The 25,422-nt window shown below is 41.8% G+C and overlaps 1 protein-coding gene across 1 annotated transcript in view; it reads left to right on the top strand.

Annotated features, from left to right (window-relative positions):
* Window positions 1–1,830, top strand: part of LOC119325368 (cysteine-rich receptor-like protein kinase 10) — a 6,286-nt gene extending 4,456 nt beyond the window's left edge. Inside the window, exons 5-7 of the mRNA XM_037599121.1 lie at window positions 78–309; window positions 1,049–1,202; window positions 1,469–1,830. Coding sequence (XP_037455018.1) covers window positions 78–309; window positions 1,049–1,202; window positions 1,469–1,720 — 638 coding nt within the window. The 3' untranslated portion in view covers window positions 1,721–1,830. The remainder of the gene's footprint in view (window positions 1–77; window positions 310–1,048; window positions 1,203–1,468) is intronic.
* Window positions 1,831–25,422: the final 23,592 nt, after the last annotated feature.

The raw sequence follows: 25,422 nt of genomic DNA, 5'->3' as shown, positions 1-25,422 counted from the left end.
AATCTCTATTTATTTAATGTAGTGAAATAAATAAATTTGTATCTTGATATTCACATTTGCATATTGGAATTAAATAGGGGTAAGAGCAAAGAAGAGTTGGCCCGTACGTCGTGGCATAATCGAAGGGATATCAGAAGGCCTTCTCTATCTGCATGACTATGCGCATGAATGCATAGTCCACAGAGACATGAAACCAAGCAACATCCTATTAGATCATGAAATGAACCCAAAAATTTCTGACTTTGGGATTGCAAGGATATGCCTCTCCAGCGTGACAGAATCAAATACGACAACGGCTATGGGAACATTGTAAGGTTTTGATTTTACAATCTTCACATTTGAGACTGGAATTATAGTTAGTTAGTAACAAAATCTAATTGAAATGATGGATATATTTCAGTGTTTTTCTTGAAGTGCCATGCTAATCCAGAGTAAGTTGAGTTCCATGATTCATCATTGCCCCCTGGTTTCAAAATATTTCAAATATTAGATTTCATTTGAACAGGGTTACCAACAACTACTCTGTTAGTATGGACTTTATGTGACATAAAATCGACGTATTAGATTCATGTTGCAAAATGCTTTTTATTTTTATTTTTTGCAACACAAAAGTTACAAATAATAGCATAATTATTGGTCAAAAGTTTGTCCTAACTAGACCTAATATGTGTGTGTGCAATACATGCATGTATAATATCATAGTGTAAAGGTCATGGAGCCGAAATTTAGTAGTCTATGTGCATTCAAAACGTATTGCACAAGCCAAGGGAGTTGTCTAATGCATGAATCTTCATACCTTATGACGTATATCAAAGTTGACTTGAACAAGTCATTCTCATACTTAAGTCAATTAAGTGGACAACTTCTCCTCATCTCCGCGATTTTTATTGCAGATCTGCGATAGCAATAGTACTAGGTTTATTGAATAAAAAATTCAATCAACATTGAAAATGATTTGAGCAAATGAGTGTTTGTCACCAGTCATTTTCCCTTGATCGAGATAATAATGTTTATAGTGAGCTTACTGCCATATATTGTTTCATTACAGTGGATACATCGCACCGGAGTACTACTCCCAGAATGTCTACTCAACAAGGTCTGATGTTTTCAGCTTCGGCATCCTAGTTCTCGAGATCATAAGTGGGAAGAGCGCCGTCGGTTCGTACGAATTATCCGGAAGATCATATGAGCTCAGGAAATATGTGAGTAAAATCAAATATGTCAAAACCAAAGAATTAGCACGTAGCTTTGCTTCAATATCCCTACTAAGCCAGTAATCATTATGTACTAGCTAGTTCCTGCTTCAATCTCTATATATAAGTTCCCCGCAAGGCCGCACAAGATAATCTCTGTACATAGGTTCATCTCCTTGTTTTCCTTTTCAGAAAAATGATCGTTTATGTACTTACTTTGACTGCAAGACATACTTTTTTATAGCACATACATAATCTGCTTTGGACAATGACAGGCCTGGCAGCTGTGGAGAGAGCAGAGGTGCGACGAGCTGGTGGATGATTCGCTTGGCGAGGAGTACCCGGAGATGGACGTTATGAGGTGCATCCAGATCGCGCTTCTATGCGTCCAGGATAGCGCGGAGGACAGGCCTACCATGCGCGACGTGACGATCATGTTGAGCAATGGAAACAAGAGGCTGCTCCTACCTGTGCAGCCCGGTTCTTGCAGCGTACACATCGACGTCGGTACTGAAATAGAGTTGTGAGCCTGAACCAAGCAAGGACTTGTTTGTGTGGACATTGGTGATGTTTGCAATCTGTTGTAGAAAAGCAATGTGCAGATGGCACATGAACTGTTTTGATGATCCCATCAGTAGTACAACGAAACTATTCCCGTTACTGAACAACAACAACAACAAAGCCTTTAGTCCCAAGCAAGTTGGGATAGGCTAGAGGTGAAACCCATAAGATCTCGCAACCAACTCATGGCTCTGGCACATGGATAGCAAGCTTCCATGCACCCCTGTCCATAGCTAGCTCTTCGGTGATACCCCAATCCTTCAGGTCTCTCTTAACGGACTCCTCCCATGTCAAATTCGGTCTACCCCGCCCTCTCTTGACATTCTCCGCACGCTTTAGCCATCCGCTATGCACTGGAGCTTCTGGAGGCCTGCGCTAGATATGCCCAAACCATCTCAGACGATGTTGGACAAGCTTCTCTTCAATTGGTGCTACCCCAACTCTATCTCGTATATCATCATTCCGGACTCGATCCTTCCTCGTGTGGCCACACATCCATCTCAACATACGCATCTCCACCACACCTAACTGTTGAACATGTCGCCTTTTAGTCGGCCAACACTCAGCGCCATACAACATTGCGGGTCGAACCGCCGTCCTGTAGAACTTGCCTTTTAGCTTTTGTGGCACTCTCTTGTTACAGAGAATGCCAGAAGCTTGGCGCCACTTCATCCATCCGGCTTTGATCCGATGGTTCACATCTTCATCAATACCCCCATCCTCCTGCAGCATTGACCCCAAATACCGAAAGGTGTCCTTCTGAGGTACCACCTGACCATCAAGGCTAACCTCCTCCTCCTCACACCTAGTAGTACTGAAACCGCACATCATGTACTCGGTTTTAGTCCTACTAAGCCTAAACCCTTTCGATTTCAAGGTTTGTCTCCATAACTCTAACTTCCTATTTACCCCGCCCGACTATCGTCAACTAGCACCACATCATCCGCAAAGAGCATACACCATGGGATATCTCCTTGTATATCCCTTGTGACCTCATTCATCACCAATGCAAAAAGATAAGGGATCAAAGCTGACCCCTGATGCAGTCCTATCTTAATCGGGAAGTCATCAGTGTCGACATCACTTGTTCGAACACTTGTCACAACATTATCGTACATGTCCTTGATGAGGGTATTGTACTTTGCTGGGACTTTGTGTTTCTCCATGTCCCACCACATGACATTTCGCGGTATCTTATCATAGGCCTTCTCCGAGTCAATGAACACCATATGCAAGTCCTTCTTTTGCTCCCTATATCTCTCCATAAGCTGTCGTACCAAGAAAATGGCTTCCATGGTCGACCTCCCAGGCATGAAACCAAACTGGTTTTTGGTCACGCTTGTCATTCTTCTTAAGCGGTGCTCAATGACTCTCTCCCATATCTTCATTGTATGGCTCATCAGCTTAATTCCACGGTAATTAGTACTAACTCTGAACACCCCCCTCGTTCTTGAAGATTGGTACTAGTATACTCCGTCTCCATTCTTCTGGCATCTTGTTTGCCCGAAAAATGAGGTTGAAAAGCTTGGTTAGCCATACTATCGCTATGTCCCCGAGACCTTTCCATACCTCAATGGGGATACAATCCGGGCCCATCGCCTTGCCTCCCTTCATCCTTTTTAAAGCCTCCTTGACCTCAGACTCCTGGATTCGACGCACAAAACGCATGCTGGTCTCATCAAAAGAGTCGTCCAGTTCAATGGTAGAGCTTTCATTCTCCCCATTGAACAGCTTGTGGAAGTACTCCCGCCATCTATGCTTAATCTCCTCGTCCTTCACCAAGAGTTGGCCTGCTCCCTCCTTGATGCATTTGACTTGGCCAATATCCCTCGTCTTCCTCTCTCGGATCTTGGCCATCTAATAGATGTCCCTTTTGCCTTCCTTCATGCCTAACCGTTGGTAGAGGTCCTCATACGCCCGACCCCTTGCTTCACCAACAGCTCGCTTTGCGGCCTTCTTCGCCATCTTGTACTTCTCTATGTTGTGTGCTCTCTATGTTGTATCATTATCTTCGCTTCTCCTTCCCCTGGACACTCCAAACTCCTCTAAGGCCACCTTACGAATGCAAGTCGCCATCTTCATCCACACATTGTACGCATCCCCTCCTTCCTCCCAAGGGCCCTCATTAATGACACTCTCCTTGAACGCCTGAGCTACCTCCCACTTGAGCTTCCACCACTTCGTTCTAGCGACTTTAGCCCACTTATCCCGCTGGACACGAATCCGAAAGCGGAAGTCAGCAACCACCAGCTTATGCTGGGGTACAACACTCTCTCCAGGTATCACCTTACAGTCTAGGCACACACGCCTATCTTCCCCTCTCGAGAGGATGAAATCAATCAAGCTAGAGTGTTGGCCACTACTAAAAATCACTAGATGTGATTCTCTCTTTCTAAAGAGGGTGTTGGCTACAATCATGTTGTAGGCTAGAGCAAAGCTTAAGACATCTTCTCCTTCTTGATTCCTGATGCCATAGCCGAAGCCCCCATGTGCCCCTTCAAAACCTGTGTTAGATGGACCCACGTGGCCATTGAGGTCTCCTCCTATGAAGAGCTTCTCACCAATCGGTACACTTCTAACCATGTCTTTCAGGCCTTTCCAGAACTCCCTCTTGGTGTTCTCATTGTGGCCTACTTGCGGAGCATACGCGCTGATAACATTGAGAACCAAGTCCTCAACTACCAGCTTGACCAGGATAATCCGGTCCCCACGTCTCTTGACGTCTATTCCCGTTACTGGCCGGCCAAAAATGCCCTTAGTGGCGCTCTTTAGACCCATCAGTCTGTCTCCGAACAGCACAAAGAGACTATATATTCCTTGTTGTCAAAAGGATGATCATAAACAAAAGGACATTTTTTAAATACATGGATACTTCTTTTTAAAAATTTCCCTAACATTTTTTTCAGTTGCAAGGTGCTAAACTTTCCTTTTCCCTTGTTATTACACTTTTTATAAAAATAGTGAAAATATATGCATACTCCCTTTGTCTCATAATATAAGAGCGTTTTTTACACTAGTATAGTGTCAAAAATGAAGATTAAGCTACTCCTAAAACTCCGTAGAACTATATTACTCATGTTAGATGTTCACAGAATAAGGTTAGCAATTTTTAGCTATTTTTGCTCGTATGGAAGGTAGAACCATGTCATGGTTAGTGTCTGGACCTCCTAATGTAATTGAGCTGAACATTGTTGATTGTATTCCTCCGATGGTGGAGTAATACAATTGTTTTACCCGCAAAAAAAGTGTAAAAAAATCTCTTATATTATGAGACGGAGATAGTATTTGAGATCTATATAAAAAGGGAAAAAATCGTCACACCAAGTGACTCATGCAGGCGGAGTTTTGCTAGTTGCAACACGGACCAAATCCTAGGGAATTAAGCCTACAAAAAATGTTGAGGTGGCAATATCTGATTGAAAATAGGCGGAAGGGGGGTCACAAAGTAAAACTATGGGAGATTAGTGAGGACAGGACACATCTGTAACCCATGTCCGTAGGTTTAGGATTTTCGATATTTTTAGGCAAGTTTATGATTTTTGATGCAAATGATTAGGCGATGTCGGCGTATTGCTCGAAGCAAAGCTCTTTCACGGATTGTAGGCTCACTAGTACGCGGCCTGATGTCAACCTTTACACTTCACATGTAGGAGTATGAAATAATTTTGCTCCGTTTTTCAGCAATCCGATTGGCCCCTAGAGACCTCCACCTCAGCGGCCGCCGCACCACGTAGCGAGGTAGTGCTCGCCGCCACCTCATGTTGGCCGACCCAACAACCGGCTACTTGTTTGTTTTCTTGGTTCACGAGGTAGCGAGGCAGTGCTCGTTCGATTGGTTCACGGTTCACCGGTTAACAATTCACCAGGGAATCCTTCACTTTTTGAAAAAAATTCTTAGATTTGAATCTTTTTGTAATTTACAAAAAGGTTAGCAGATTTGGAAAAAATCATGAATTTCATGGATTCGAGATATATTCATGGATTTGAAAAAGTTCATGAATTAACAAACATAAATAAGAAAAAAAGGTTTATAATTTTTACAAAACTTCATCAATTTGAAATGTTCATAAATTTGAAAAGTTCATATTTTTAAAAAATACCAAGTTTGGAAATATTTCATACAATTAACACAGTTAGGGAATTACTAAAAATTTCTTAAAATTGAAAAAAATTCATGAATTTGGGAAAGAACAAAATTAAAAATGAAAATTTAAGAATATTTTGCCAAAATATTAAACCAAGAATAAAATAAGAAAATGAAAAAACACAAAAACAAAAGAATAAATAAATTGTTCGGAACAGTTCACCATTGTGGATCAGCCCAATTACTTATGTATCGAAAATAACTTCGGCATTGGGCACAATATCAAAGACCTGTTAGAAGCGTTTAAGGGATGTGAATTGCGTGCAGGTATGCCTATAACGGGCGCTTAAGGCGTTGAATGGGAATTGGGTTCCCCTGTGGACCCAAAGCGCACCAATTTCTGCCTATGTAGAAATAGGTATCTCTGGCTTATTTATTCTTGTCCTTGTTGTTGTTGTTGTTGTTGTTGTTGTTGTTGTTGTTGTTGTTGTTGTTGTTGTTGTTGTTGTTGTTGTTTTTCGATCTTTTCTCTATTTCTTGTTTTTGTACCTTCTCCTTTTTATTTTTCAAAATATGTTTCCCTGACTTTTGTTTATATCTAATTATTTATTATTAATACTTTTTTGAGTTTTTGGTAAATACAAAAATATTTTCCACAAACAAATGATTGTTTCAAAATATGTGGACATTTTTTTAGTAAATACAGACATTTTTCTTGAAGTACAAGATATTTTTACCTACATCACAAAATATTTTGTGATTTTATTGGAAGATTTTCAAATATAGCGTGAATATTTTATTCAATATAGGTTCAAATTTGCAAATTATATGCACAAATTCGATATGAGCTATTTTTTCTATACAAGTGCAATTTGATGTATTTTAATGCTTTATTATACTTCTAATAACTTTGATTTAGAAAAGATGAACATAATATTCAGCCGGTCGGCCCACCCTTCGTGTTAGATCACTAAAGTAGTGATCTAAACACTTTTATATTTTTCTTTACAGAGGGAGTGATTTTTTTGTGTTAGAGTAGTGTTTTCTTGAGGCGGTGAAAGCACATCAAAAGCCGACCACCAATCAGGTGTGCTAATTCAATAACCAAGCTTCGCATCAATGCATCATATATAAATCTGAAACAAGAACAAAAAAAAAGTATTGTAGAAGGATGGTCTTATATAGCGGCTTAGCGGGCTAAATGACTCCAATTTAGCGCTATAGCATGAAATGGCAGGCTATTAACGTCATTTTCAATTGAGCTTTAAAAGTGCATAGCTTTAGCGGGAGAGCTCTCAAAGGCTATAGCTGGTTCCATGCAAATTTCCTTGCTAAAAGAAAAGCAGAGACCACCTGTGTTGATATCGTCCCCAAGTACTTCTTTGCTGAATTGTAAATCGTGGGGACAAGGAACCCTTCTTGTGTTTCGTGTGTTAAACTTGACCTAGGTACGTCTAATAATACAAGTTTCAGTATTTGTTCACACCACTTTATCTCGATGAATTGTGTGGGTATGTGATGTTTACTTATAATAATTCCACACTAGTAGGTGACCCCAAACCATCGCTGGTTGTAGCTTGTACTATGAAAAGATTATGCATCCTGCTGTTGGTCGATACCACGGTGCCAACCTCGATCTGTTCGACATGCTCCTGGTGGTCTACATATTTCATTTAATTTCTGAATGTTGTATGTGCTAGAACCATGCATTATTGTGCTATAATGTAGACACAAGAAAACATTTCATGTTTATGAGGGCCAAATCATCTAGCATTTACAATGTCATGTACAATACACCACCCTAGAAGGTGCTAGCCAATTGCCCAAAATGGATTTTGGATATTATTTCCTTCAACAAGCACGCCTTTATGCCTATACTACTTGAAGGAAATATGCCCTAGAGGCAATAATAAAGTTGTTATTTTATTTTTACTTATTCATGATGAAGGTTTATTATTCATGCTAGAATTGTATTGATCGAAAACCTAAATACATGTGTGAATATATAACAAACACCGTGTCCCTAGTGAGCCTCTACTTGACTAGCTCGTTGATCAAAGGTGGTTAAGGTTTCCTAACCATGGGCATGAGTTGTCACTTGATAACGGGATCACATCATTAGGAGAATGATGTGATGGACAAGACCCATCCGTTAGCTTAGCATTATGATCGTTCAGTTTTATTGCTATTGCTTTCTTTATGTCAAATACATATTCCTTCGACTATGAGATTATGCAACTCCCGGATACCGGGGAATGTCTTGTGTGCTATCAAATGTCACAACGTAACTGGGTGATTATAAAGATGCTCTACTGGTATCTCTGAAGGTGTTTGTTGAGTTGTCATAGGTCGAGATTAGGATTTGTCACTCCGAGTATCGAGAGGTATCTCTGGGCCCTCTCGGTAATACACATCATCAGAAGCCTTGCAAGCAAAGTGACTAATGATTTAGTTGCAGGATGATGTATTACGGAACGAGTAAAGAGACTTGCTGGTAACGAGATTGAACTAGGTATGAAGATACCGACGATCGAATTTCGGGAAATTAACATACCAATAGACAAAGGGAATTACGTATGTTATTATAACAGTTCGACCGATAAAGATCTTCGTAGAATATGTAGGAGACAATATGAGCATCCAGGTTCCGCTATTGGTTATTGACCGGAGAGGTGTCTCGATCATGTCTACATAGTTGTCGAACTCGTAGGGTCCTCACGCTTAACGTTCGTTGATGATGTAGTATTATATGAGTTATGTGATTTGGTGACCAAATGTTGTTCGGAGTCCCGGATGAGATCATGGACATGACGAGGAGTCTCGAAATGGTTGATAAGTAAAGATTGATATATAGGTCGATGGTATTTATCGGAGGACCGAAGGGGTTACCGGACACCCCCGGGGAAATATATGGGCCATGAGTGGGGAGCACACCAGCCCACAAGGGGTGGCGCGCCCCCCCTATGGCAGGAAGCCGATTGGGAGAAGGAAAAGAGGGGGTTCGCCCCCCTTCCTTCTCTCTTCCCCCTTCCCTTTTCTCTCCGGTGTTTTATGGAAGGGGGCGCCACTTGGGGAAACCCCAAGTAGGATTCGGATCCTACTTGCACTACTAGGGAAAGGCCTAGCAGCAGCGCGGGTTTTAGGCCTATCAGTAGCGCGGGACGATGCGCTACTGATAAGGCGCTACAACTAACGTATAGCAGTAGCGCATGTTGTCCCACGCTACTGCTATACATGAATAGTTGTAGCACGCTTTAGAGAAGAGCGCTGCTAATATTATCTGCAGCGTTTTTTACAAGGAAGCGCTACTGGTAAGGCGACGCTACTGCTAAATTTCCCTCCTCGCTACTACTAGTTTTATTAGTTTTTCCCTCCATATTTGTTTTGTATTTGAATAGGCTTTATATAATAATCTTTAGCATATCATACACATACAAATGTAATCATAGCATATCCATACAATTAGTCTCATCAAATCATGTTATAATCATAATCATCATCCAACACAAAGTAGTCTCTCGTCATCATCTCGAAAATAGCGATACAAGTCTCGATTACTTGCAAATACATCGTCATCCATCTAAACAATGATATTTGCGAGAAGAGCTATCACTTTGAGTACATGAGTTCGTATCCCTCTCTCGCATTAGCATGAACCTAAACTAACTACTGCCTATCGCTTGGAAATCGGAAATCGGCACACCTGGGCCTGACACTCCGACCACTCGTCATATATATACTCCTGGCGTAGCACTTCTTCGCCATCTATGATCTATGCACCTGCATCGTTACATGAGTCGATGATATGCAACATATATAGTTGAGCAACAGAAAGAGACAGACTTGGCAAAAATAGAAACAACATATCATAAGCATAAATAACAAAGTTCATCATACCCAAAATGCCCTAACTAGAGTGATCTTCGCTAGTCGAGGAGGAGGACGGTTTAATTACATCACAAATAAAGTTTCACCGTGCATAACTCAAAGTTTTGTCATACAGAAAGTATGGACTAAACGGACACATTGTCATATATCAACAATCACTCCACCATGTCGTGCCATCCGTCCATGTCAAGGAGATAGTCCTCGAGCTTAGTGAAAGGCTTCATGTCGAGACACTGAGAGGCTACCCATGTTCGGACGTCTTCTCGCGACATTTGTCCTTCTCCGTAGAACATCCCTTTTTTTCCGACGACCTCCTTCATGATGATTTGGGCAAGTTCGCGCTGGATGTTACAGAACTCAGCTCAAAGTCGATGATCCTCGATATCTCCTATGTCCTTTGCCCATTGTAGAATATGGGCATCGCCGGATCTAGGTGACGTGCGAAGGTTCTGGTGATCCCGTCTGTACTCCAGCATGTGGTGTAGGACATAAAATCCATCATTAAGAGAATTGTTCGGTTGCTGGATGCAGCAGAAGTCTGTCTTATGGCTGAAGGCGACCCTGCCGCCCCTTCTCTTCTTGTCCTTGACCTCTCCACCCCGTGCTTGGTAGTAAAACATAGCATTGTCGAGAACATCCTTGATGTGGGTGTAATCCTTTTTGTGAATGTTCTTCGACGAGTCCAAGAAAAGAGCGTGGGAGAATCGGGGGTAGAGGATGATGAGGATGGCGCGCCCGCCGCTGCGCAAAATAAGTACACCTCAAATTAATTAGCCTCCATGGTGCAAATGAATGATTGAAATCGAAGGAAGGATAGCAGCGCGGATGACTTACATGGGATGATAAGGCATGAGAATCGCCTCCTTGTCCTTATTGGCAAGCATGAAACTGACGATGTAATCCCTCGCGTATTCACCGTGCTTTGCGCAGACTCCCAAGAAGCCCTCGTGCATGTAGTACGGGTCAGCGACACAGATATGAGGTATCTGCTCAACCTCGATGATGTAGTTCATGTGCAAGGCATAAAGGTGGACAAACGTAAAATCCAGCTTCTTCACGTGAAACATGTCGAATATGTAATCGAATCGAAGGAAGAACTTATCCGCGGGGAAGCAGTCGACGTACGACATTTGCCGCGGAACGTTAACCACGTAGAGTGGGTATCCTGGATCTTTCGAGGCAATGATGCCTTTCTCTATACGCAGCACATCGTCATGAAGTCTCCTTAGATTGCCGAATCTGGCCCGTAGCGCTGTTGCAGGTAGGATTGGCTGACCGGGGATATGCCATTTATCCGCATCGGGGATATCTATACGGTCCTGAAGCCGAGGCTGCTGAGGAGGCTGGATCATAGAATCAGATTTTTTGTCTTTCCTCGCTCTCTTCCTAGACTTATTTACTACCGGAAGGTCGTCCATAATACATTCAGCCTCCGGAGACAGCAATTTAGGCACCAACTCATGACGCTCAAACCCTGAGTAGGCGCCAGTATAGACATTCTATTGAGTGCCATCGCCATCCTCATCCTCATCCATGGCGACGCCATCAGCGACTAATGGAGCCTCCTCCTTACCCCGTCCGCTATCACCCAACCCGACAGCCGACGCTAATTGGGTAGGTGGGGTGTTGATGTTCATACCTTGCTGAGGCTGCATGCTCGTGGGTGTGCTCCCGGCCGCCTCTAGACGAAGCAGACTCTTTGGCCACATCAGGACCCACCCATTGCCACAATCACCAAGCCGCCGCGGGGTCTCGTCGTCATCCCCCACTACTATCAGAGGAGGCAAATTCTCATGACCCGGTTTGACACTGGCCACGGAAACCTTGAAGACGTTCGGGGCGATCGGCCGGTTGTGGAACAATGGTTCCTTCGGCTCCATTATCGTCGCCTTCCCCACGTCCACTTTCTGGTCGCCGATGGTGTACAATATGGTGCACAGGGTTTCGTCGGCCTGCAAAGAAAAGTCCGCGACGTGAGACATCCGAAAGGCAACGAAAACGGGAGATTATACATTTATTGAAGGGGGCCGGTGTGACAGATACCGTGAGGGCATCGAGCTCAGCCAAAGACGAAGCACCGCCGAGCACGTCCAGTGCGGGAGCCGGTGCAGGAGCAGGTGCTGGTGCAACGCTACTCGAGCTGCTCCCAAAGAAGTCAGCAAGGGGAAAGTCAGCTGCATTTTTTCTTGGATTTTGCTTGGTCCAAGTGAAAACGGCCGGAACCAAGGAAGTAGATATATCTGCAACCACCTGTTTTGCGGCAGCTACCGCTGTTGCGACTGTCTGAGATGATTTCTTCTCAACCGCAATCTCAACCTTCTTGTCGATGTTTTCTTCAATTAACCTCCATCTTTCCTTTCTCTCCTCCGTGGTCTCACGGTAGTACTTCTTCCACGTGGCGCCGTCTCCGACACCGTGCACGCGTCCATACGATGGTCTGATACGTCCATTTTGCATCATGCTTTTATGACAATATTTATTGCATTATGGGCTGTTATTTCACGTTATGTCACAATACTTATGGCTATTCTCTCTTATTTTACAAGGTTTACATGAAGAGGGAGAATGCCGGCAGCTGGAATTCTGGGCTGGAAAAGGAGCAAATATTGAAGGCCTATTCTGTGCAACTCCAAAAGTCCTAAAACTCCACGGAATACCTTAAAATAAATAAAGAAAAATCATCGCCAAAGATGAGGGCCAAGGGGCCCACACCCTGCTCACGAGGGTGGGGGGCGCCCCCTTGGGCGCGTCCCCCTACCTCGTGGGCCCCCTGGTGGCTCTCCTACGCCCATCTTCTCCTATATGAAGTCTTTCGATGAGAAAAAAATAGAAGGCAACCTTTCGGGACGAGACTCCGCCGCCACGAGGCGGAACCTTGGCGGAACCAATCTAGGGCTCCGACAGAGCTGTTCTGCCGGGGACACTTCCCTCTGGGAGGGGGAAATCATCACCATCGTCATCACCAACGCTCCTCTCATCAGGAGAGGGCAATCTCCATCAACATCTTCACCAGCACCATCTCATCTCCAAACCCTAGTTCATCTCTCGTATCCAATTCTTGTCTCCAAGTCCGGGATTGGTGCTAGTAGGTTGCTAGTAGTGTTGATTACTCCTTGTAGTTGATGCTAGTTGGTTTATTTGGTGGAAGATCATATGTTCAGATCCTTTATGCACATTATTACCCCTCTGATTATGAACATGAATATGCTTTGTGAGTAATTACGTTTGTTCCTGAGGACAAGGGAGAAGTCTTGCTATTAGTAGTCATGTGAATTTGGTATTCGTTCGATATTTTGATAAGATGTATGTTGTCTAACCTCTAGTGGTGTTATGTGAACGTCGACTACATAACACTTCACCATTCTTTGGGCCTAGAGGAAGGCATTGGGAAGTAATAAGTAGATGATGGGTTGCTAGAGTGACAGAAGCTTAAACCCTAGTTTATGCGTTGCTTCGTAAGGGGCTGATTTGGATCCATATGTTTCATGCTATGGTTAGGTTTACCTTAATACTTTTGTTGTAGTTGCGGATGCTTGCAATAGAGGTTAACCATAAGTGGGATGCTTGTTCAAGTATGAACAGCACCCAAGCACCGGTCCACCCACATATCAAATTATCAAAGTACCGAACGTGAATCATATGAGCGTGATGAAAACTAGCTTGACGATATTCCCATGTGTCCTCGGGAGGGCTTTTCCTATTATAAGAGTTTGTCCAGGCTAGTCCTTTGCTACAAAAAGTATTGGGCCACCTTGCTGCACTTTATTTACTTTTGTTACTTGTTGCTCGTTACAATTTATCTTATCACAAAACTATCTGTTACCACTTATTTCAGTACTTGCAGAGAATACCTTGCTAAAAACCGCTTATCATTTCCTTCTGCTCCTCATTGGGTTCGACACTCTTACTTATTGAAAGGACTATGATAGATTCCCTATACTTGTGGGTCATCAAGACTCTTTTCTGGCTTCGTTGCCGGGGAGTGAAGCGCCTTTGGTAGGTGGAATTTGGTAAGGAAAAATTTATTTAGTGTGCTGAAATTTTCTGTCACTTGTTACTATGGAAAGTAATTGTCTGAGGGGCTTGTTCGGGGTATCTTCACCCCATCCAGTAGAGCAAAGAGTTGCTCCTCAACCTACTCAACCTACTGAACCTATTGAAAATGAAACTCCTTTTGAGATTCCTTCGGGTTTGATGGAAAAACTGCTAGCTAACACTTCTACAGGAGATGGAACAAAGCATCCTGATGAACATCTACGCTATGTGGATGATGTTTGTGGACTATTTAAGCTTGCAGGTATACCCGATGATGTTGTTAAGAAGAAGGCTTTCCATTTATCTTTGAAGGGATACACATTGACATGGTATAGGCTATGTGATGATATGAGATCATGGAACTATAAAAGATTGAAATTGGAATTTCATCAAAAGTATTACCCTATGCATCTTGTTCATCGTGATCGCAATTATATATATAACTTTTGGCCTCGCTAAGGAGAAAGCATCGCTCAAGCTTGGGGGAGGCTTAAATCAATGTTATATTCATGCCCCAATCATGAGCTCGCAAGAGAAGTGATTATGCAAAGTTTTTATGCTCGGCTTTCTGATAACAATCGCACCATGATCGATACTTTTTGTGCTGGCTCTTTTATGATGAAGACTATTGAATTTAGATGGAATTTATTGGATAGAATTAAACGCAACTCTGAAGATTGGGACCTCGACAAAAGTAAGGAGTCAGGTATGACACCTAAGTTTGATTGTGTTAAATCTTTTATGGATACCGATATTTTCCGTAAGTTTAGCACTAAATATGGACTTGACTCTGAGATAGTAGCTTTTTTCTGTGAATCTTTTGCTACTTATGTTGATCTCCCCAAGGAGAAGTGGTTTAAATATCATCCTCCGATAGAAGTAAAAGTAGTTGCACCTATTAAAGTTGAAGAAAAGACTGTCACTTATAATGATCCTATTGTTCCCACTTCCTATGTTGAGAAACCACCTTTCCCTGTTAGAATGAAGGATCATGCTAAAGCTTCAACTGTTGTTCGTAAAAGCAATATTAGAACTTATACACTTCCTGAGCAAGTCAAAGTAGAACCTAATATTGCTACTGTTAAAGATCTCTTCTCTGATAATATTGATGGGCATGTTATTCAATTATGTGGTGAAACTGCCAGAATTGCTAAACCTTGTGATAGAGATAAACATAGACCTGTGGTAGGCGTGCCTGTTATTTCTGTTAAAATAGGAGACCATTGTTATCATGGCTTGTGTGATATGGGTGCTAGTGCTAGTGTTATACCCATTGACTTATACAAAGAAATTGTGCATGATATTGCACCTGCTGAGTTAGAAGATATTGATGTTACAATTAAACTTGCCAATAGAGACACTATATCTGCAGTGGGAATTGTTAGAGATGTTGAAGTATTGTGTGGAAAAACCAAATATCCCGCTGATTTTCTTGTTCTTGGTTCTCCACAAGATAGCTTTTTTCCCATTATATTTGATAGACCCTTCTTGAATACTGTTAATGCTAAGATAGACTGCAAAAAGAATGTTGTTACTATTGTCTTGGATGATATGGTTCATGAGTTTAATTTCTCTAAATTTAGTAAACAACATCATGAGGAAGAATTGCCTAGTAAGGATGAAATTATTGGTCTTGCTTCTATTGCCGTATCTCCTAGTGATCCTTTAGTACACTATTTGCGAGACCATGAAAATGATATGTTCATGAATGAAAGAAGGGAAATAGATGAAGTATTCTTTAAACAGGAACCTATTCTGCAACACAATTTGCCTGTTGAAATCCTAGGGGATCCTCCTCCACCCAAGGGTGATCCCGTGTTTGAGCTTAAACCGTTGCCTGATAATCTTAAATATGCTTATCTTGATGAAAATAAAATATATCCCGTCATTATTAGCGCTAACCTTTCAGAGCATGAAGAAGAAAGATTATTGAAAACTCTGAAGAAGCACCGTGCCGCTATTGGATATACATTGGATGATCTTAAGGGCATCAGTCCCACTCTATGTCAACATAAAATAAATTTGGAAGCTGATGCCAAACCAGTTTGTGATCCTCAACGATGTTTGAATCCTAAAATGAAAGAAGTGGTAAGAAAGGAAATACTCAAGCTTCTGGAGGCAGGTATAATTTATCCCGTTGCTGATAGTCAGTGGGTAAGTTCTGTCCATTGTGTCCCTAAGAAGGGAGGTATTACTGTTGTCCCTAATGATAAAGATGAATTGATTCCGCAAAGAATTATCACAGGTTATAGGATGGTAATTGATTTCCGCAAATTAAATAAGGCTACTAAGAAAGATCATTACCCCTTACCTTTTATTGATCAAGTGCTAGAAAGATTATGCAAACATACACATTATTGCTTTCTAGATGGTTATTCCGGTTTTTCTCAAATACCTGTGTCGGCTAAAGATCAATCAAAGACTACTTTTACATGCCCTTTTGGTACTTTTGCTTATAGACGTATGCCTTTCGGTTTATGTAATGCACCTGCTACCTTTCAAAGATGCATGATGGCTATATTCTCTGACTTTTGCGAGAAAATTTGTGAGGTTTTCATGGACGACTTTTCCGTCTATGGTTCCTTTTTTGATGATTGCTTGAGCAATCTTGCTCGAGTTTTGTAGAGATGTGAAGAAACTAATCTTGTCTTGAATTGGGAAAAGTGCCACTTTATGGTTAATGAAGGTATTGTCTTGGGGCACAAAGTTTCTGAAAGAGGTATTGAAGTTGATAAAGCCAAGGTTGATGCTATTGAAAAGATGCCATGTCCCAAGGACATCAAAGGTAAAGAAGTTTCCTTGGTCACATTGGATTTTATAGGAGGTTCATTAAGGACTTCTCAAAAATCTCTCGGCCTCTGACTAATTTATTACAAAAAGATGTATCATTTGTCTTTGATGATGATTGTGTAGAAGCATTTGAAATAATTAAGAAAGCATTAGTCTCTGCACCTGTTGTTCAGCCACCTGATTGGAATTTACCCTTTGAAATTATGTGTGATGCTAGTGATTATGCTGTAGGTGCTGTTCTAGGGCAAAGAGCTGATAATAAATTAAATGTTATCCATTGTGCTAGTAAGACTCTAGACAATGCTCAAAGAAATTATGATACTACCGAAAAGGAACTTTTAGCAGTTGTATTTGCTTGTGATAAATTCAGACCCTATATTGTTGATTCTAAAGTAACTATTCACACAGATCATGCTGATATTAAATATCTTATGGAAAAGAAAGATGCAAAACCTAGACTCATTAGATGGGTTCTCCTGCTGCAAGAATTTGGTTTACATATTGTTGATAGAAAAGGAGTGGAGAATCCCGTTGCAGACAACTTGTCTAGGTTAGATAATGTTCTTGATGACCCACTACCTATTGATGATAGCTTTCTTGATGAACAATTAAATGTCATAAGCACTTCTCGTAGCACTCCATGGTATGTTGATTATGCTAATTATATTGTTGCTAAATTTATACCACCTAGCTTCACATATCAACAAAAGAAAAAGTTTTTCTATGACTTGCGACATTACTTTTGGGATGACCCACATCTTTATAAAGAAGGAGTAGATGGTGTTATTATACGTTGTGTACCTGAGTATGAACAGGAACAGATCCTACGCAAGTGTCACTCCGAAGCTTATGGAGGACACCACGCTGGAGATAGAACTGCACATAAGGTATTGCAATCCGGTTTTTATTGGCCTACTCTCTTCAAGGATGCCCGTAAGTTTGTGTTGTCTTGCGATGAATGTCAAAGAATTGGTAATATTAGTAGACGTCAAGAAATGCCTATGAATTATTCCCTTTTTATTGAGCCATTTGATGTTTGGGGCTTTGATTATATGGGACCTTTTCCTGCCTCTAATGGATATACTCATATTTTAGTTGATGTTGATTACGTTACTAAGTGGGTAGAAGCTATTCCAACTAGTAGTGCTGATCATAACACTTTTATTAAAATGCTTAAGAAAGTTATTTTTCCGAGGTTTGGAGTCCCTAGATATTTAATGACTGATGGTGGTTCACACTTTATTCATGGTGCTTTCCGTAATATGCTTGCTAAATATGATGTTAATCATAGAATTGCATCTCCATATCACCCGGAGTCTAGTGGTCAGGTAGAATTGAGCAATATAGAGCTCATATTAATCTTGCAAAAGACTGTCAATAGGTCTAGAAAGAATTGGTCCAAGAAACTTGATGATGCATTATGGGCCTATAGAACTGCATACAAAAATCCTATGGGTATGTCTCCGTATAAAATGGTTTATGGAAAAGCATGTCACTTACCTCTCGAACTAGAACATAAGGCATATTGGGCTATTAAAGAGCTCAACTATGATTTCAAACTTGCCGGTGAGAAGAGGTTATTTGATATTAGCTCACTTGATGAATGGAGAACCCAAGCTTATGAAAATGCCAAGTTGTTTAAAGAAAAGGTTAAAAGATGGCATGACAAAAGGATACAAAAGCGTGAGTTTAATGTAGGTGATTATGTATTGCTATACAACTCTCGTTTAAGATTTTTTGTAGGAAAACTTCTCTCTAAATGGGAAGGTCCCTATGTTATCGAGGAGGTCTATCGTTCCGGTGGCATAAAAATCAACAACTTCGCAGGCACAAATCCAAAGGTGGTAAACGGTCAAAGGATCAAACACTATGTCTCAGGTAATCCTATAAATGTTGAAACTAATATTATTGAAACCGTAACCCCGGAGGAATACATAAGGGACACTTTCCAGAACGTTCTACACTCCAAAAAGGAATAGGTATTTGGTACGGTAAGTAAACCGACTCCAAAACAATTTTTAAGGCAATATTTCTCCATTTTGGAATATTTAGAAAAATAGAAAAATAAGTAGCAGTCCGGGGAGGACACGAGGCCTCCACGAGGGTGGAGGGCACGCCCTACCCCCCTGGGCGCGCCCCCCTACCTCGTGAGCACCTCGTGTGCCCTCCGGACTCCGTTTCCTTGCACGATACGTATTTTGGTCGGTAAAAATTCATTACATATACTCCCGAAGGTTTTGACTCTCGTATCACGCAAATCTCCTCTGTTTTCGTTTCGAGCCTATTTCCGTTGCAGATTTAGAGCACCATGACTTCTCCCTCCTCCAACAATGAAGATCAGGATGCTTGGCTATTGAAGATAGAGTTGAAAAGAGAGGACGCAGAAGAGATCAACAAGGATGAAAGAATCAAGAAGGCCATGGAGGTGCCAGCTCCGGTGGTGAAAAGAAGAAGACATCCCTCAACCTTTACCTAACCTTTTCACTCCAACAGAGATTGAAGCCTTCAAGATGATTGAGTTAGCCCGTATACAGAACAAGTATCTCACATAGGAGAATATTTTGTTGAAGGATCATATTGCTGGGCTCAAGGGCATTATCCGCAAGTTGGAGGGACTTTTATGCTCGATCTGCGATTATCCACCGTCATCATCACCACCTCCATCACCTCCGAGGACATAATCACATGGGTATGGGCACTCCCCTTGGCAACTGCCAAGCTTGGGGGAGGTGCCCTGGTATCGTATCACCATCACAACTCCTATCTTTACCATTTTCTCTTAGTTCGATCCTATTAGTAGTATCTTGATTTAGTAGAATAAAGTCTTGGCATGATCTAGTTTTGAGTTTTGCTTTATGATCCTTCTTTGTAATCAAGTCCGTGAGCTATATAATAAAGATTAGTGTTGAGTCAAGGGCTTGAGTATTTTGCCATGATCTTGGGTGATTAGAAGAAAAAGAATAAAAAGAATCAAATAGTTCATATTGATCTTAGTGAAAGTAATGACTTCACATAGAAAGAGTATGATGATTAAAAGTTGTTGGGAGTTGGAAAATATAGCTTTGGTCATCGTTGCAATTAATAGGAAGTAATAAGGAAGGAGAGGTTTCACATATAGATATATTATCATTGACATCTTTTATGATTGGGAGCACTCATTAAAATATGACATGCTAAAGAGTTGAGGTTGGACAAGGAAGACAACATAATGAGTTATGTTTTCTTACATCTGAGATAAAGTATGTTGTCATGGATCCTCTACCGTGTTGAGCTTGCCTTTCCCCCTCATGCTAGCCAAATTCTTAGCACCAAGTAGAAATACTACTTCTGCTTCCAAATACCCTTAAACTAGTTTTGCCGAGTCCACCATACCTACCTATGGATTGAGTAAGATCCTTCAAGTAAGTTGTCATCGGTGCAAGCAATAAAAATTGCTCTCTAAATATGCATGACTTATTAGTGCAGAGAAATAAACTTTGTACGAACTTGTTGTGGACGCAATAAAAGCGACAGACTGCATAATAAAGGTCCACATACAAGGGGCAATATAAAGTGACGTTCTTTTGCATTAAGATTTTGTGCATCAACCCTAAACGCGCATGACAACCTCTGCTTCCTCTGCGAAGGGCCTATCTTTTATTATTATCCTCTACCTTATGCAAGAGTCACGGTGATCTTCACCTTTCCCTTTTTTATTTTACCCTTTGGCAAGCTCAGCATGTTGGAAAGAACATGATATATATATATATATATATATATATATATATATATATATATATATATATATATATATATATATATCTAATTGGATGTGGGGGAGCATGAATTATTATTGTTGACATTACCCTTGAGGTAAAAAGTTGTGGGGCAAAACTATAAGCCCCTATCTTTCTCTGTGTCTGATTCAAACTCCGTAACCACAAGTATTGCGTGAGTGTTAGCAATCATGAAGGACTAAGTGATAGTTGAGTATGTGGACTTGCTTTTAAGCTCTGACATAGACTCTTTCCGATGTTATATAAATTGCAATTGCTTCAATGACTGAGGGTATAATTTGTTGGTGCTCAATAAGGTTTCTGATTCATGCTTTGGCTTTGTGAAAAGATCATCACTTGAACATGATTAATCATATGACAAAATCTATATACATAGCTATTATGAAATAATCATGATGCCTTCATGTCCGTATTTTATTTTTATCGACGCCTCTACCTCTAAACATGAGGACTTATTTATTGTTATTGGCTTTTCGCTTGAGGACAAGCGAGGTCTAAGCTTGGGGGAGTTGATACGTCCATTTTGCATCATGCTTTTATGACAATATTTATTGCATTATGGGCTGTTATTTCACGTTGTGTCACAATACTTATGGCTATTCTCTCTTATTTTACAAGGTTTACATGAAGAGGGAGAATGCCGGCAGCTGGAATTCTGGGCTGGAAAAGGAGCAAATATTGAAGGCCTATTCTGCACAACTCCAAAAGTCCTGAAACTCCACAGAATACCTTAAAATAAATAAAGAAAAGTTGTCGCCAAAGATGAAGGCCAGGGGACCACACCCTGCTCACGAGGGTGGCCCCCCTTGGGCTCGCCCCCTACCTCGTGGGACCCCTGGTGGCTCTCCGACGCCCATCTTCTCCTATATGAAGTCTTTCGATGAGAAAAAATAGAAGGCAACCTTTCGGGACGAGACTCTGCCGCCACGAGGCGGAACCTTGGCGGAACCAATCTAGGGCTCCGGCAGAGCTGTTCTGCCCGGGACACTTCCCTCCGGGAGGGGGAAATCATCACCATCGTCATCACTAACGCTCCTCTCATCAGGAGAGGGCAATCTCCATCAACATCTTCACCAGCACCATCTCATCTCCAAACCCTAGTTCATCTCTCGTATCCAATTCTTGTCTCCAAGTCCGGGATTGGTGCTAGTAGGTTGCTAGTAGTGTTGATTACTCCTTGTAGTTGATGCTAGTTGGTTTATTTGGTGGAAGATCATATGTTCAGATCCTTTATGAACATTACTACCCCTCTGATTATGAACATGAATATGCTTTGTGAGTAATTACGTTTGTTCCTGAGGACAAGGGAGAAGTCTTGCTATTAATAGTCATGTGAATTTGGTATTCGTTCGATGTTTTGATAAGATGTATGTTGTCTAACCTCTAGTGGTGTTATGTGAACGTCGACTACATAACACTTCACCATTCTTTGGGCCTAGAGGAAGGCATTGGGAAGTAATAACTAGATGATGGGTTGCTAGAGTGACAGAAGCTTAAACCCTAGTTTATGCATTGCTTCGTAAGGGGCTGGTTTGGATCCATATGTTTCATACTATGGTTAGGTTTACCTTAATACTTTTGTTGTAGTTACGGATGCTTGCAATAGAGGTTAGTCATAAGTGGGATGCTTGTTCAAGTATGAACAACACCCAAGCACCGGTCCACCCACATATCAAATTACCAAAGTACCGAACGTGAATCATATGAGCGTGATGAAAACTAGCTTGACGATATTCCCATGTGTCCTCGGGAGCGCTTTTCCTATTATAAGAGTTTGTCCAGGCTTGTCCTTTGCTACAAAAAGGATTGGGCCACCTTGCTGCACTTTATTTACTTTTGTTACTTGTTGCTCGTTACAATTTATCTTATCACAAAACTATCTGTTACCACTTATTTCAGTACTTGCAGAGAATACCTTACTGAAAACCGCTTATCATTTCCTTCAGCTCCTCGTTGGGTTTGACACTCTTACTTATCGAAAGGACTACGATAGATCCCCTATACTTGTGGGTCATCATGGTCGAGGATCCACCGGGAGTCGTTTCAATATGTTCAACGCCCGGTTGAATGGAGTGTCCCACTTGGGCCTCGCCAATGCCTCAGACGGCGAGTCGCTTTCGGCCGCAATCCTGTGCTGCTCTCTCAGCAAAAGGCACAATGATCGTTTACAAATATGACTAATGCGTGCAGTCGAATTGATCAGAAACTAAAATTACCAGCAGTCTCATGAACTCCGTCGTGACCGGGTTTGTCTCGTAAACCTTCTTCCACTAGTAGAAAAAGGACCTAATATGAGACACTTTAGTGCCGGTTTGGTTTTGAGCCGGCACTAATGTGTCCATTAGTGCCGGTTCCAACGGCTAGCCGGCCGTTCTCATTAGTACCGGTTCGTGGCGAACCTATAGTACCGGTTCGTGCCATGAACCGGTACTAAAGAGGGTGGTGGCAGGGTGTTGTCAGTCTGGGGCCCGTCCAGCACCTTTAGTACCGGTTCGTGGCACGAACCGGTACTAAAGGTCGACGTACATAAACCCTACGTCCCCCCGAGCCACTCTGTTCTTCCCCTTTCCCCTCACTTCCTCTGTTCTTCCCCCTCTCTCCTCGAGCTCCTCACAAATTTTGCCCAAAATTTGTCAAGATTTGAAGGCCCCCATCCATTCAAATGATCACAAAGGTTAGCAACTTTGTCCTTTCAACTCTCATTGCTAGATTAGCTCTTGCAATGCTTTGTATAGTGATTAATTTGGGAGGAATAATTATATTTGCTAGTATTTGATTTATATGCAATTTGAGGTCAAAAATAACACTTAGTTTGCATATGTAGGTGTGGTTTACTTAGTGCCTTCTAAATCTCCGTCGTAACCACCGTCGATCGCCCGCACCGTCCCGTCACCGGCACCACCTTCTGGTGAGGCTCTTGTTCATGAATGTTTTACATTACCAAATTGATGTTTATGTGATTTGGATATATAGTTACTCGTATAATTATCTTACCCGTACGTTGTTTGTTATACATAGTGCCATGGTTTTGATATCCGTCCCCGTCGGCCCTCGTCCTTGTTATGATTCGGATGTGGTATATTCTCTTTTAAAACTAGTTGTTGCATTTCGTGTTTATGACAAATTATGCCCATCAAGTTGACATAGATATTTTTATCTAGGAGGTATGTGAACCGGAAATTCCAACCGACCCTATTGTCGAGAGGTTAAATTTAGTTGAAAGGGAAAACGAGTATTTGAAAGAAAAATTGAAAAGAATTGAGGGGGAGAAGATGGAATTGGAGTTGCATGTTGCCGATGTCGTCGATGATCACAAGATCAAGATGGAGAAAATGAGGTTGAAGATTAGAAAGATTAGAAAATATGCCATTGATAGTGTGGCTTGGTATCATTATGCTGTTGGATCAATTGTTACCTTAGTTGCGATCTTCATCGCATTTGTTGTTGCATTTAAATTCTTTAGCTAGAGAGTTATTTGTATGTTGCATTTAATTAAGTGTTGTATATGAACTTTATGTATGAACTTTATGTATGAACTTGTATTAATTTGGTCTATTTGGTGTTGTGTAATGAAGATGAGCCGACAATGAATGTATGATGACCGATGCTCTCCCAAGTTCATTAATGGCGTGCATACTTTTCTGCTTGCCGCTGAGGCAAACAAGCGGGCGGATGGTTTTGTGCCTTGTCCATGTGCTGGCTGTAAGAATGGTCGCAGTTACTCTACATCAAGAACCATTCACGTCCACCTATTTGAGTCCAGTTTCATGCCCCACTATAATGTTTGGACCAAGCATGGAGAAATAGGGGTTATGATGGAAGACAATGAAGAAGAAGAGGACGATGACGGCTATCCTGGCCATGGGTTCCCTGAATACGATGATACAACAATGAGGGAAGAAGCTGAGCCAGCAATGGGGGAAGAAGCTGAAGAAGAGGCATCAGATGAGCCCGCTGATGATCTAGGTCGGGCCATTGCCGATGCAAAGAGAAACTACGCAAGTGATCTGGAGAGGACGAAGTTGCAGCGCATGTTAGAGGATCACAAGAAATTGTTGTACCCGAATTGCGAAGCTGACAAAAAAAGTTGGGCACCACACTTGAATTGCTGCAATGGAAGGCAGAGAATGGTCTATCTGACAAGGGATTTGGAAAGTTGCTGGTAATGATAAAGAATATGCTTCCAAAGGACAACGAATTGCCCGAGAGTACGTATGAAGCAAAGAAGGCTGTCTGCCCTCTAGGGTTAGAGGTGCAAAAGATACATGCATGCCCTAATGACTGCATCCTCTACCGTGGTGAGTACGAGGATTTGAACGCTTGCCCAGTATGCGATGCATTGCGTTATAAGATCAGTCGCGATGACCCTGGTGATGTCGAGGGCGAGCGCCCCAGGAAGAAGATTCCTGCCAAGGTGATGTGGTATGCTCCTATAATACCATGGTTGAAACGTTTGTTCCAAAACAAAGAGCATGCGAAGGCGATGCGATGGCACGCAGAAGACCGTAAGAAAGACGGAAAGTTGAGAGTACCCGTTGATGGTTCGCAGTGGAGAAAAATCGAGAGAAAGTACTAGGAGGAGTTTGCAGGTGACCCAAGGAACGTATGATTTGGTCTAAGCACAGATGGCATTAATCCTTGTGGGGAGCAGAGCAGCAACCATAGCACGTGGCCTGTGACTCTATGTTTGTATAACCTTCCTCCTTGGTTGTGCATGAAGCGGAAGTTCATTATGATGTCAGTGCTCATCCAAGGCCCTAAGCAACCCGGAAACGACATTGATGTGTACCTAAGGCCATTAGTTGAAGAACTATTACAGCTGTGGAATGGAACAGGTGTACATGCGTGGGATGAGCACAGACAGGAAGAATTTGACCTAAAGGCGTTGATGTTCGTGACCATCAATGATTGGCCTGCTCTCAGTAACCTTTCAGGACAGACAAACAAGGGATATCGCGGATGCATGCACTGTTTGAATGATACCACAGTATATATTTGGATAGTTGTAGGAAGAATGTGTACCTGGGACATCGTCGATTTCTTCCGACAAGGCATCCCGTAAGAAAGAAAGGCAAGCATTTCAAAGGTGAGGCGG

The sequence above is a fragment of the Triticum dicoccoides genome, chromosome 6B, assembly GCF_002162155.2.
Source record: "Triticum dicoccoides isolate Atlit2015 ecotype Zavitan chromosome 6B, WEW_v2.0, whole genome shotgun sequence".
In the NCBI taxonomy this organism is placed as follows: Eukaryota; Viridiplantae; Streptophyta; class Magnoliopsida; order Poales; family Poaceae; genus Triticum; species Triticum dicoccoides.
The sequence above is the reverse complement of the archived record's forward strand: the minus strand, read 5'-3'. Positions and strand labels throughout refer to the sequence as shown.